Raw genomic sequence first — 13,801 nt, 5'->3', positions numbered from 1 at the left:
GTACAGTTCCCATCTTCCAAGAGCTTGTTCATATGTAGGCTTATGCAATGTTCTCTGGCCATGGAGATCATGACACATATAGGTCTGGATACAACGATGCCAGGCAAGAGACTGAGTCCGGAGGAGACTTAAATAGGGAACACCAGCTGCTTAACGACACAGCTGGAGCTCAGGCCTGCAACAAGACATGCCTAACACAATACCGTTAGTGACCACCAGAGGGAGCCCAGAAACACAGTTCACAACAAGCCCCCTTCTTACAAGCACACAACTAGGTATTTGTTGTGAACTCTGTTTTCGGGCTCCCTCTTGTGGTCACAGGTGGAATTGTGTGAGTTTTGTTTTTGGGCTCCCCCTGGTGGCTTTGTTTGTTATCCTGCGGATCTGTGGCTGATCAGCTGCCTCGTTATGCACTAGGGAGTTTCCTACGGTTGTGAACTCTGTTTTCGGGCTCCCTCTTGTGGTCACAGGTGGTATTGTGTGAGTTTTGTTTTTGGGCTCCCCCTGGTGGCTTTGTTTGTTATCCTGCGGATCTGTGGCTGATCAGCTGCCTCGTTATGCACTAGGGAGTTTCCTATTTAGCTCTGCTTCACCTCCACTTGTTGCCGGCTGTCGATGTATTCAGTGCTATTCTGATCTCCCCTGATTATCTTCGTTTTCAGTCTCTTCTGGAGAAGCTAAGTTTCTGTTTGATTATTTTTTGCTTATCAGTCTGCAATATGATTTCTGTGTATGATGAGTTTAGTTCAGCTTGCTAATATGTGAGTTCTTGCTGCTGTAAGCTCTGGGGTACGGAGTTGCTTCCCCCGCACCGTTAGTTGGTGCGGGGGCTCGAGCAATCTCTGCGTGGATATTTTGCTTAGGGTTTTCTATTGACCGCACAGCTCCCTTCCTATTTTCTGCTATCTAGTGTTAGCGGGCCTCATTTGCTAAATCTATTTCATCTCTGCGTTTGTGCTTTCCCCTTAACTCACCGTTAATATTTGTGGGGGGCTTTTCTATATTTTTGGGGTCATTTCTCTGAGGTAAGTAAGGACTTTACTTTCCCTCTAGGAATAGGTAGTTTCTCAGGCCGTGAAGAGACGTCTAGGATTTTCAGGTAACGTTCCACGGCTGCCTATAGTTGTTTGCGGATAGGATCAGGTTGCGGTCAATCCAGATACCACTTCCCCAGAGCTGGTCGTCGGTTTAGTTACTTAGCTTGTCAACTTGCGATCCTTGCCACTAGGATCATAACAGGTATTATACCGAATATAATGTACAGAGTATTGGCTCATTCTGATTAAGTCATTATATTATAAGTAGTTTATATTAATTATATATTCTTTCATTCTTTCTTATTTAAGAGGAGTGTATGTCTCCCGATTATCGCAATAACTTCATCACGCCAAATTATGAACCCTTTGAACACGTAGCTGAGGAACCGTTAGAAGATAATGAGCCTGCTCTTCACCTTATCACAGGTAATTAGATTCTCCTTTTTGCATTTAGATAGGGAAAAATGCCATTGTAACACAGTACCAAGATATTTATCTTTCCTGTATCACATGTAAGAAAGCTATATATATATATATATATATATATATATATATATATATATATATATATATATATATATTATCTATGTTAATTCCACACCACAGACAAACACATTTTATACACCTCAACAACTAAATTTGCGCCTACTGCATAAATATGTTTATACTAAGCAAAACATAGGTAATACGGATACGTCTTGCTATATTAATTTTACACCATAAATATGGTTTATACAGTAAAACTATTATACACCGCAACAACTAAATTTACGCATACTGCATAAATATGTTTATACTAAGCAAAACATAGGTAATACGGATAAGTCTTGCTATATTAATTTTACACCATAAATATGGTTTATACAGTAAAACTATATTATGCACCGCAACAACTAAATTTACGCATACTGCATAAATATGTTTATACTAAGCAAAACATAGGTAATACGGGATAAGTCTTGCTATATTAATTTTACACCATAAATATGGTTTATACAGTAAAACTATATTATACACCGCAACAACTAAATTTACGCATACTATAATAATAATAATAATAATTTTTATTTATATAGCGCCAACATATCCCGCAGCACTTTACAATTAAGCGGGGACATGTACAAACAATAAATTCAATACAGGTTAAGACAATTTAAACAGTGACATTAGGAGTGAGGTCCCTGCTCGCAAGCTTACAATCTACAAGGCAATGGGGGGACACAATAGGTGAAAAGTGCTTGTTATTTCAGGTCTGGCAATTATAATACATAGCGATTTTCGTATAAAGCTGCATGATCCGGTCATCAGCCCGTGTGTTTAAGTGCAATAGTCAAGCATACTGCATAAATATGTTTATACTAAGCAAAACATAGGTAATACGGGATAAGTCTTGCTATATTAATTTTACACCATAAATACGGTTATACAGTAAAACTATATTTATACAGTAAAACTATTTTATACACCGCAACAACTAAATTTACGCATACTGCATAAATATGTTTATACTAAGCAAAACATAGGTAATACGGGTAAGTCTTGCTATATTAATTTTACACCATAAATACGGTTATACAGTAAAACTATATTTATACAGTAAAACTATATTATACACCGAAAAAACTAAATTTACGCATACTGCATAAATATGTTTATACTAAGCAAAACATAGGTAATACGGGATAAGTCTTGCTATATTAATTTTACACCATAAATACGGTTATACAGTAAAACTATATTTATACACCGCAACAACTAAATTTACGCATACTGCATAAATATGTTTATAGTATGCAAAACATAGGTAATACGGGATAAGTCGTGTTATATTAATTTTACACTATAAATATGGTTTATACAGTAAAACTATAACAGCTATTAACTATTGTATTACACAAATGATGCCATAATAAATATACGGTTAAATTATCAAAACAAATAATGCCGCTAGCCATCAATATAATACTAAATTATTAAAACAGATACACCATAAACAGGGGTTATACCGTAAAACTATATTATACTATGTCAGCTGCTTTAATCCTTTGTATGTAAACACGAACTTAGTGCAATTTCTCATACAGATACTGACACGCATCCATCGGTCTATATGGCGGAAAAGTGGTGTATTCCCGAACCGTGTGAAAATCTGGATTCAGACGTCGAGATCATAGATGTCAAGAACACTGTAATTTCAGCGCTAGCCGATGCTCCTAAAAGACGTGGAAATTCGTTAAGCAGGTGTCTCAAGAATAGAAAAGGTAACGGTTCACTTGAAATACATACGATTCTCACTTTTGTGTAGAAAATCAGTTCAGTATTAACTAATAGTCATATTTTATTTACATCTGCTAAACTAGTTGTCAGAAAAATTCATTTTGAAAAAAGAGAGGCAGTTTTGTGTAGAAAATCAATTCTGTGTTAACTAATAGTCATATTTTATTTACATCTGCTAAACTAGTTGCCAGAAAAATTCAATTTGAAAAAGAAAATATCCCCGTCTCAACGAGTTCGAACAATGCGATGTCCATTAAACCAGGCGCTGCGGAGCTGCAATTTCCGGTTCATACTTGTAAGTATATATCTGGTCTGCTCTATACCGGATTTATGCAAATATTGTTACAATGATTTCATGGATAACTGTCACAGTTAACTTTTCAAATATTACGCAGGATCATGGATAACTTCCGGCGTGTAGCTTTTCCAATTTTACAACGGTTTTGCGGATAACAGACACTTGTATCTTTCGTTTTAGATACGCCGGATCTTCAACCACGAGTTTTGCATCGGCGTAATTACGGATCTGCACAGAAGCAACCACAAAGAGCTAATGCGTCTGTGAGATCAACTCCTCTTTCGCCCATCTGTGTTGTGGATCGTGAGGAAAGCTACGCGGCACCCAAACACACCGGGCGTCCAAGCCCCAAGATTCCACATCAAAAATATAAGAATGTTTCAAGAGAGAGATTTGCAGCGCAGAACGCTAGTCCCTGCATAACTCAGGAAGCCAATAGCACAATCATCATTCCACAAGTTACTCCTGAAAACAGAGAAATTGCGCAGCTCGTCGCGGGTAAGAAGAGTAATAACCGGAGCAATATACGTGTGTGTCAAACTGTACAATCTGCAGATACTGCTCTTGCAGGCTCTTCTAGCGATTTTGGCACTGTATTACCTCTAAAGAAACGATCAGTATCACGCCGCCGTGTAAGGAGTAAAAAACAGAAAGTTGCTGAACATTCATCTTATACAGGGAGTCCTGTTTGGGATGATGAACATATCAAAATGTTTATTGCCATGTCTGGTCAGTACGTCCATACCAAACTCGCACAGATCAAACTAAAATCTTTCTGTGATACGTATGAAAGACTGATAAATGCATGCCCTACACCTGACATTATCGCCGAGCTATATGATTTTAAACTAAATCATGCCTGTGTACATACACCACCTGTGAATTTAAATAAATCTAAATCCACCTGACTAAGCTTGGTTGGCTGTGGTTTGAAAAAATCCAGAAGATCGCGAGCAGCTAGAAGGGGGCGAAAGTCAGTTTACAGCGCTAAAACTACACAATATCCCCAGAGCCTGTTACATGATTCAACTACAGTTTTACACACCCAAGACAACCCTGGAGGTGTCAACAGCAGTGCTGATCCAGATGCTCAGAGCAGTGGGCATCTTGAAACACATACTGAAAACGCGCATGATGCAGCCTCTGTGGGTAATGGTGTTTATGATAATGAAATGCCCGTAGATCGTTCAGACATTTTACAACATTTTTATCATCATCAAAGGGCTCTCCACAATTTCAACGGGCATATACATACAGATCATTTTAGATTTGTAAATTTGGATCGTGTACGATCATTTGTAGAGGCCGTAAATATTGTTCATGACGGCGTTCAGTCATTACTGGATAGAATCATCAGGGACATTGAACCTGGTGAGTTTGTACAGTTAAGGCTTGAATGTGGGGATACTTTAGACCCTATTTTCGCTACAAAACAAACCTGGGAAGAATCTTTTTTAAACGCCGTTGCCCGCACACTTCAAAGTAACGTTGAATGTCTAGCATCCAATTCTTTAAAGCTAGTCATCACCATCATTAAAAATAGCGGTGGTGTAAAAAAAGGCGCTTGAAATCTATAGCGACCAGTCGGATCATTAAACAAAAGAGGCAGTGTCTGTATGATTTTAACACAACAAAAACACAAACTTTTTATGGCGTGTTTTACAACCGCGTATGTCAGGCTAGAGCTCTATTCGCTGCTGGACCGGGTGTAGGAAAGGTGGCTTTATCACGACACAGATTCAGTTATTTTTGTACAGAAAGATGGTGAGTAGCAACCGCCTTTAGGCGATTACCTGGGGGAACTGATCAGTGAAATACCCAATGGTACACACATCACAGAATTTGTATCCGCGGGCCCCAAAACTTACGGATACAAACTCAACACCGGTAAAACTGTCTTAAAAGTTAAGGGGATAACACTAAATGTCGGTAACTCTCAATCTATTAATTTCAACAGTCTAAAAGATCTAGGTCTTGGCTACCCGCGCAATTCTGACACAGATACACAGAAACGTATTGTCGTACAGCAGCCGTCCATTGTGATAAATAAAAAGTACTGGGAGATTGAAACGAGGACCTTGCCTTTTGGGTATTAGCCGAGTATTGTAGTGATGGATACCCGCCTGCAACACCCATTCTCATGCATTCTAGCAGGACCATCTAATTCTGGAAAGAGCTATTTTGTAAAACAACTGCTATATAATATTGAAACTATTTTTTCTCAGAAACCTGATAATATTGTTTGGTTGTATTCGTGTTGGCAAAAACTATATGATGAAATCTCTCTCTCTTTTCCCAAGGCCAGATTTGTGGAAGGTCTGCCGAATACATTCGTAGATGACGAATTATTCCCGCCGGAGAAGGTGAATTTGGCTATTGTTGACGATCTCATGGAGAGTGCTAGTGAAAATTGTGAGATAGAAAAAGCCTCTACTAAGTATGTGCACACAGAAATCTCAGCTTTTTCTACCTGGTACAAAACATATTTTGTCAGGGTAAGAAAAGCCGCACGATAAATTTAAACACCAAGTACATGGTGCTTTTTAATAACCCCCGAGATAAATTACAAATTTTAACTCTAGCTCGTCAGATGTATCCCGGAAAAACACATTTTTTCCTAGAATCTTTTGAGGATGCCACGCGGGAGCCTTATGGGTATTTGCTTGTAGATTTGAGAGCTAATACCCCTGAGGATCTGCGCTTTAGGACCGGATTGTTTCCACCAGCGTTGCCTGCTGTCTATGTTCAAAAGAAAAACACTTCTAAAAAGTGAATTTTACCCGGTATCAGACATTCTACGCTGTGTGCGTTGTGATGTAAAGATGTCTGAGAGACTCCGGCGTAACTGGGCTCTCTTAAAAACTCTGGTGAAAGCAACCCCAGCTGTCCGAAAGTCTATTTTGCGCAGTGCAAGCAATGATTTAATTACAGCCATCGGCGAGATTGCTTTAAACATCTTAAAAGGCAGGATTCCTCTGAAAGAGCGACAAAAAGGCATATTAAAGAAGTGGCGTAAAGCTATAAGAACCCTGAGCGACAGATTTCAGCCCATAAAGAAAAAGAAGCGGCTACTAAAGCAGGCCGGCGGGTTTATCGGTCCTCTTTTAGCTTTTGCAATTCCAATAATAACAAGCCTGCTCGCAGGAAGATAATGGAGCATACAGAGAAAATGTATCTAGTCTCCAAACATGAGCTAGACAAACTAAGACCCGGTACTACAGATAACATACGCGACAGTGTTATTCGTCGCCTTGATGGTGAAATTAGCGCCATTTTACAACGTCGTGACATTCCCGATGATGTGAAAATTAAAATGTATAGCTCCGTGCTACAGCGCTACTTGGTACATACGAGACACAGCTCAAAAGAAGTAACGGCTTTAAATCTCGTTAGCACTCCTGATCCTGATCAGCAACAATTGTCAAATACCGACTCTGATAAAAATCAAGAGATCGCTGAAATTGTCAGCCATATAAACCAAAGATATAAAAAGAATGCTGAATTTTTACTAAACAGGTTACTGCAGAATAAAATTGTTACAGCCTGGAATAATAAAGCTGAATTTATTTTTAAAGGATCCGTAATACCAGGGTCTAACTTACTGGATTTGGTACGTAGTACAACGCAGAGTCATGCTCTGACTGGCAGAAATTTACCTCCGGGTTGGGATGCATTTATGCAAGCTATGGCCGAGCTAAATATACCGTCTACAGTTGTGGGTAATCCCACTACTAGGAAGCTTTTAGATGAATTAAAAATTTCCAGCAGTGAGACACACGCTGTATCTACACCACAGACGCTAGCCACAACGCCGCGTACAATTCAATCTTTACATTCCCCGTCATTAGGTACCACACGCGGAACTCTGCTACCTAAAAAAAGGTCTCTTCCGATACTACAAACTATGTGGCTCACGATGTAAAGAATGTACTGGGAAAATGCTGTACTTGGCTTGTAACACTATATTATTTATTTTGTAAGAAGTGTAATGTTAATTGTACTTGTGATACTATTTACTTATTTATTTTGTAAGAAGTGTGTTGATGTATGATCACTGTACTATTTAATGTTTGCTTTTTTATATTCTGTAAGAATTTTATAGTATTGAAATGTCTTTGAGATGTATTTATTTTACAATAAAATCTTTTAAACTTTTACAATATCGTGTCTTTGGTTTTTATAATCGTATAAAACACATCGCTTCATACTTGCGGGTGTTGTAATATGGCCACATACATAATGTGCACATATAATGAGACTGGTGTTATAAACCACGTGTAAAAATGAGAATCCTAGGATATAATTATATAACTGGCACAGTGTGTTATAAAAAAAAAACACACTGCCCTGATTACAGAATAATCTCACAGCAGTTACATATAAAAATGAAAATCTAATATAAAAGCAATAATGTGATAATAATCACTGTTTCAATAGCAAACTGTATCAAAAGGGGAGAGCAGACACACAGGGAACAGCTGCTGACAGCTGCCAGACAGGGCGGGGAGGGGTTACACACTTTGATACACTTGATAGGGGCGGGTCCACCTGTCAAATTGAGTTTGACAAATAATACCTCTGCTACACTACTCATAGTGCAGCACACAGGCTACATCTGACCTTCTGGTCATTCCTGTCTGGCCCGTGGACAGCCAAAGGGCAAAAAACAATGACCTACGGGCCACACCATGGAGTCACCATTCTGACATCCAAAGTTGCCAAACCGACAGAATTTCCGGGACCGTTGGCATTTTTTTTTGCCCGGATTTGTAAAAAAAAAAGTTAAGACACACTCGCTGATCAGCAAGTTACCACCTATCCCATAGTTAGGTGATAACTTGTTTTCACTGCATGGCCCCTTTAAAAGGACTCTGTCAGCACAGAATGACTATTCAAACCAAGCACAGGTGCTCGGCGCACCCTTGTTGTCATCTAGTGCTCCTTGACATCTACTTGATTTTTCTCTATCTCCGCCCTTCCTCTATTTTGATTGATAGTTTAGTCCTTACTAGAACCAGAGAAGGGCGAAGATGGAAAACAAGTAGGTGGGAAGGTGCACTTATACAGGTCCTTCTCAAAAAATTAGCATATAGTGTTAAATTTCATTATTTACCATAATGTAATGATTACAGTTAAACTTTCATATATTATAGATTCATTATCCACCAACTGAAATTTGTCAGGTCTTTTATTGTTTTAATACTGATGATTTTGGCCTACAACTCCTGATAACCCAAAAAACCTGTCTCAATAAATTAGCATATCAAGAAAAGGTTCTCTAAATGACCTATTACCCTAATCTTCTGAATCAACTAATTAACTCTAAACACATGCAAAAGATACCTGAGGCTTTTAAAAACTCCCTGCCTGGTTCATTACTCAAAACCCCCATCATGGGTAAGACTAGCGACCTGACAGATGTCAAGAAGGCCATCATTGACACCCTCAAGCAAGAGAGTAAGACCCAGAAAGAAATTTCTCAACAAATAGGCTGTTCCCAGAGTGCTGTATCAAGGCACCTCAATGGTAAGTCTGTTGGAAGGAAACAATGTGGCAGAAAACGCTGTACAACGAGAAGAGGTGACCGGACCCTGAGGAAGATTGTGGAGAAGGACCGATTCCAGACCTTGGGGAACCTGAGGAAGCAGTGGACTGAGTCTGGTGTGGAAACATCCAGAGCCACCGTGCACAGGCGTGTGCAGGAAATGGGCTACAGGTGCCGCATTCCCCAGGTAAAGCCACTTTTGAACCATAAACAGCGGCAGAAGCGCCTGACCTGGGCTACAGAGAAGCAGCACTGGACTGTTGCTAAGTGGTCCCAAGTACTTTTTTCTGATGAAAGCAAATTTTGCATGTCATTCGGAAATCAAGGTGCCAGAGTCTGGAGGAAGACTGGGGAGAAGGAAATGCCAAAATGCCTGAAGTCCAGTGTCAAGTACCCACAGTCAGTGATGGTGTGGGGTGCCATGTCAGCTGCTGGTGTTGGTCCACTGTGTTTCATCAAGGGCAGGGTCAATGCAGCTAGCTATCAGGAGATTTTGGAGCACTTCATGCTTCCATCGGCTGAAATGCTTTATGGAGATGAAGATTTCATTTTTCAGCACGACCTGGCACCTGCTCACAGTGCCAAAACCACTGGTAAATGGTTTACTGACCATGGTATTACTGTGCTCAATTGGCCTGCCAACTCTCCTGACCTGAACCCCATAGAGAATCTGTGGGATATTGTGAAGAGAAAGTTGAGAGACGCAAGACCCAACACTCTGGATGAGCTTAAGGCCGCTATTGAAGCATCCTGGGCCTCCATAACATCTCAGCAGTGTCACAGGCTCATTGCCTCCATGCCACGCCGCATTGAAGCAGTCATTTCTGCCAAAGGATTCCCGACCAAGTATTGAGTGCATAACTGAACATTATTATTTGATGGTTTTTTTGTTTGGTATTAAAAAACACTTTTATTTGATTGGTCGGGTGAAATATGCTAATTTATTGAGACAGGTTTTTTGGGTTATCAGGAGTTGTAGGCCAAAATCATCAGTATTAAAACAATAAAAGACCTGACAAATTTCAGTTGGTGGATAATTAATCTATAATACATGAAAGTTTAATTGTAATCATTACATTATGGTAAATAATGAAATTTAACACTATATGCTAATTTTTTGAGAAGGACCTGTATGTTTGACTGCACTAAGAGTGCACTGAGCACCTGTCCTTGCAGTCATTCTGTGCTGACAGGGTTCCTTTAAGCCCATGTTCAAACTATCAGTATTTGGTCAATATTTTATATCAGTAATATAGCTGCCTCGGGAACACATACATACATACATACATGGAGAGCCTGTGTGTTGTCACTGTCACACAGCCGGGACACATGCAGCTGCAGCATCGAACAGCTGATTATCGGGAGCGCTCAAGGTATCCGGGTTTCTGAGGCAGCTATTCGGTAAGAGCTATAGCTATACTGATAAGGAGTTATCCAAAGCTATTTGATCAACACTATTTATAAGCCAAAACCAGGAGTGAGTGAAAAACGGAGAAATGGTGACATGTTTCTATTATACTTGTCCTCAGATTTTTCCACACCTGGTTTTGGCTTACAAATATTGATGTAAAATTGTCACGCTCACGCCCTGTCTGGTGGGCGTGAGCTCGGGGGGTTTGTGGCCCCACTGTGCCACAAATCAGACTACTCTGGAAGGGGCGTGACTATGACAGCTGCCTGGGTTTTCACTGGAGCCTCTGATGGTGAGGTCAGGCTTGTGCAGCAGGCAGGTGCCAGGTGCTACTCCAGGGTGGTGTCTGGCTGTGGCTGCTGATCCCACTTGGGAGACAGGAACACTAGGACAGCTGCGGGTGACTGGCAGATGAGCACTGCTGAAACTTGGATGAGTAGGCTGGCACGGCTGAGACACAGCTGGCAGAGACACAGGGCTGGCATGCACGGCAGAGACAAGGCTCGCAGGTTCGGTAGAGACACAGGGCTGGCAGGCACGGCAGAGACACAGGGCTGGCAGGCACAGCAGAGATACAGGGCTGGCAGGCAAGGCAGAGACACAGGGCTGGCAGGCACGGCAGAGACACAGGGCTGGCAGGCACGGCAGAGACACAGGGCTGGCAGGCACGGCAGAGACACAGGGCTGGCAGGCACGGCAGAGACACAGGGCTGGCAGGCACGGCAGAGACACAGGGCTGGCAGGAACGGCAGAGACACAGGGCTGGCCGGTATGGCAGAGACACAGGGCTGGCAGGAACGGCAGAGACACGGTTGGCAGGTACAGCAGAGACACATGGCTGGCAGGTACAGCAGAGACACAGGGCTGGCAGGTATGGCAGAGACACAGGGCTGGCAGGAACGGCAGAGACACGGCTGGCATGTACAGCAGAGACACAGGGCTGGCAGGTACGGCAGAGACACAGGGCTGGCAGGTACGGCAGAGACAGGGCTGGCAGGTACGGCAGAGACACAGGGCTGGCAGGTACGGCAGAGATACAGGGCTGGCAGGAACGGCAGAGACACAGCTGACAGGAACGGTGTATGAAAGAACAGGTAGGGACCTGTTCACACAGGAGATGCAGGTACGGTAACAAGCAGGAAGGAATGGAGCGTGAAGGAACAGGTTGGGACCTGTTCACACAGGAGATGCAGGTACTGTAACAAGCAGGAAGGAATGGAGTGTGAAGGAACAGGTTGGGACCCGTTCACACAGGAGATGCAGGTACGGAAGCAAGCAGGAAGGAATGAAGTGGGAAGGAACAGGCAGGTTGGGACCTGTTCACACAGGAGAATCAGGTACGGAAACAAGCAGGAAGGAATGGAGTATGAAGGAACAGGTTGGGATCTGTTCAAATAGGAAGAGAACCGCAAGGCTGTGGATAGGAATGGTAGAGCAGCAGGAGATGGAGCAGCAACAGAAGCTAAGCAGAGCTGAACCACAAGGAATGCGGAGAGGAGCTGCAGCAAGAGGTTTCTGCAGCAGCAAAAGCTAAGCAGAGCGGAACCGCAAGGAATGCGGAGAGGAGCTGCAGGAAGAGGTTTCTGCAGCAGAGCAGAGCAGAATGGAGCAGAACCGCAGGAGTGCGGAGCAGAGGCAAAGCTGCAAGAGAGCAGAGCCCAGGCAAAGTCACAAGGGTTCAGAGCAGACAAAGTCGCAAGAGTGCGGAGCATAAGCAGACTGGGAACACAAGGAAAGACACAGCAGGGAAGGAAGCCACTGACAAGGAGACAGAGATAGGACTAAGTTCAGACAAGGTAATGGAACAAGACAAGGAACAAGAACAAAGAGACAGGGACCAGGATATACAGCCTCCTAGAGGGCAGACAAACAAGATCAAGGCAAGGCAAGGAGAAAAGCCTCTAGAGAGGGAGTAACACAGAGCAAGGCCTGGCAACTCAGAAGCTAAACACAAACTGAGCTAACACATTACACAGGCCCAGTCCACTGGGTGGAGCTGCACTAAATACTTGAGGCCTCTTGGTAATTGGTCAGGGACAGATTAGACAGGTGCACCTGATTCCTATAAGAACCAGAGAGTTCAGGCGCCTCCCCCCTATGCACACAGCCAGGAAGCATGCAGAGGCACAGAATATGGAGCTGGCAAGAAACAGAAACCACATCATGACCTGGAGCAGTGGGTAAGATAGTGTGAGAGATGAGAGGCCATGCCGTGATGCCAGCAGAGTTGTTACAAAAATGCTGACCAAATACTAATAGTGTGATCATGGCCTAAGACCCTCAAATGTTAGATAGCTGTCAGCCGTTTGGTCGACAGCTCTCTCTCCGGAACATCACATACATGGTAGCACTTTGAAAACGTTCTTGTGCTGTCTTTTAGAGAGCAAATGTCTGGCTCCTCTAGTAGTGGCAGCTTATCTTCAGAGTGAACAAGAGGCTTAAAGGGAACCTGTCACCCCCCCAGGCGTTTTTAACTAAAAGAGCCAACTTGTGCAGCACTAATGCTGCAGTCCGTCAAGGTGGCTCTTTTAGTTGTGGTCTCTTTCAACGCTAAAATAGTTGTTTTTATAATTTGTCCCTGATACCTCGAATTTGTACTGGGGGCATGTCTTTTCCCCCGGACACAAACGCCTCCCAGCCATCACTCAATACTCTGTGCGCAGGGCTCCGCCTCCTCTGCCTTCATTAACGTCCCACTGGGGCTCCCGGATTTACCGCCTTGTCAGTGACCACCGCGGTGCGTCCCTTGCTTCCCAGACGACCTTCCGCGGTCGGAGCAGCAGCCGCAACACCGACCACTTTGAGGAAGTCAACACGCAGCAGTCGATCATGTGTTCTGCTGCGGCCCCAGCTCCTGCGCTGTAAGTTCGAAGGGCAGCGCAAACTGCTACTGAGCATGTGTATAAAGTGCAGCACAGATTCATCTCAACAAGAAGCTGAGATCCTTAGATCAGGAAGAGACATTTATAGGACATTTCATAACTTTAACAAATTCCTATGAAAAATGTACAGCACAATCTGATCTTAACCCAATTTAGTATACATTTAAGGAGTCGGAATTGGTCCATTTTATACTGACTCCAACTCCACAAAAATGGACACTGACTACGACGCCACAGTTCTGACTGTAGTGAGACAGCTTGAATGGAGTCGCTGCAATGAGGACGTCCTTCTAGACAGTGCTCTGTGTACAGACAGGGCAGCCACTAGGAATATCGGGGCCCCATACTGGC

The 13,801-nt window shown here is 42.7% G+C and overlaps 1 protein-coding gene across 2 annotated transcripts; it reads left to right on the top strand.

Moving 5' to 3' along the window:
- The first annotated feature begins 235 nt into the window (after nt 1-235).
- Nucleotides 236-7,731, top strand: LOC143785133 (uncharacterized). Of its 2 annotated transcripts, XM_077273808.1 has the most exons (4): nt 237-1,463; nt 3,122-3,298; nt 3,499-3,609; nt 3,793-7,731. In XM_077273808.1, the coding sequence occupies exons 1-4, from the start codon at nt 1,355-1,357 to the stop codon at nt 4,518-4,520; spliced, it is 1,125 nt and encodes a 374-aa protein (XP_077129923.1). In that variant the 5' UTR covers nt 237-1,354; the 3' UTR covers nt 4,521-7,731. The 2 variants fall into 2 exon arrangements, with proteins under 2 accessions (XP_077129926.1, XP_077129923.1); XM_077273811.1 differs by lacking the exon at nt 3,499-3,609 and having other exon boundaries at nt 236-1,463.
- Nucleotides 7,732-13,801: the final 6,070 nt, after the last annotated feature.

The sequence above is a fragment of the Ranitomeya variabilis genome, chromosome 7 (genome assembly GCF_051348905.1).
Source record: "Ranitomeya variabilis isolate aRanVar5 chromosome 7, aRanVar5.hap1, whole genome shotgun sequence".
In the NCBI taxonomy this organism is placed as follows: domain Eukaryota; kingdom Metazoa; phylum Chordata; class Amphibia; order Anura; family Dendrobatidae; genus Ranitomeya; species Ranitomeya variabilis.
This window is presented reverse-complemented; position numbering and strand designations above follow the sequence as displayed.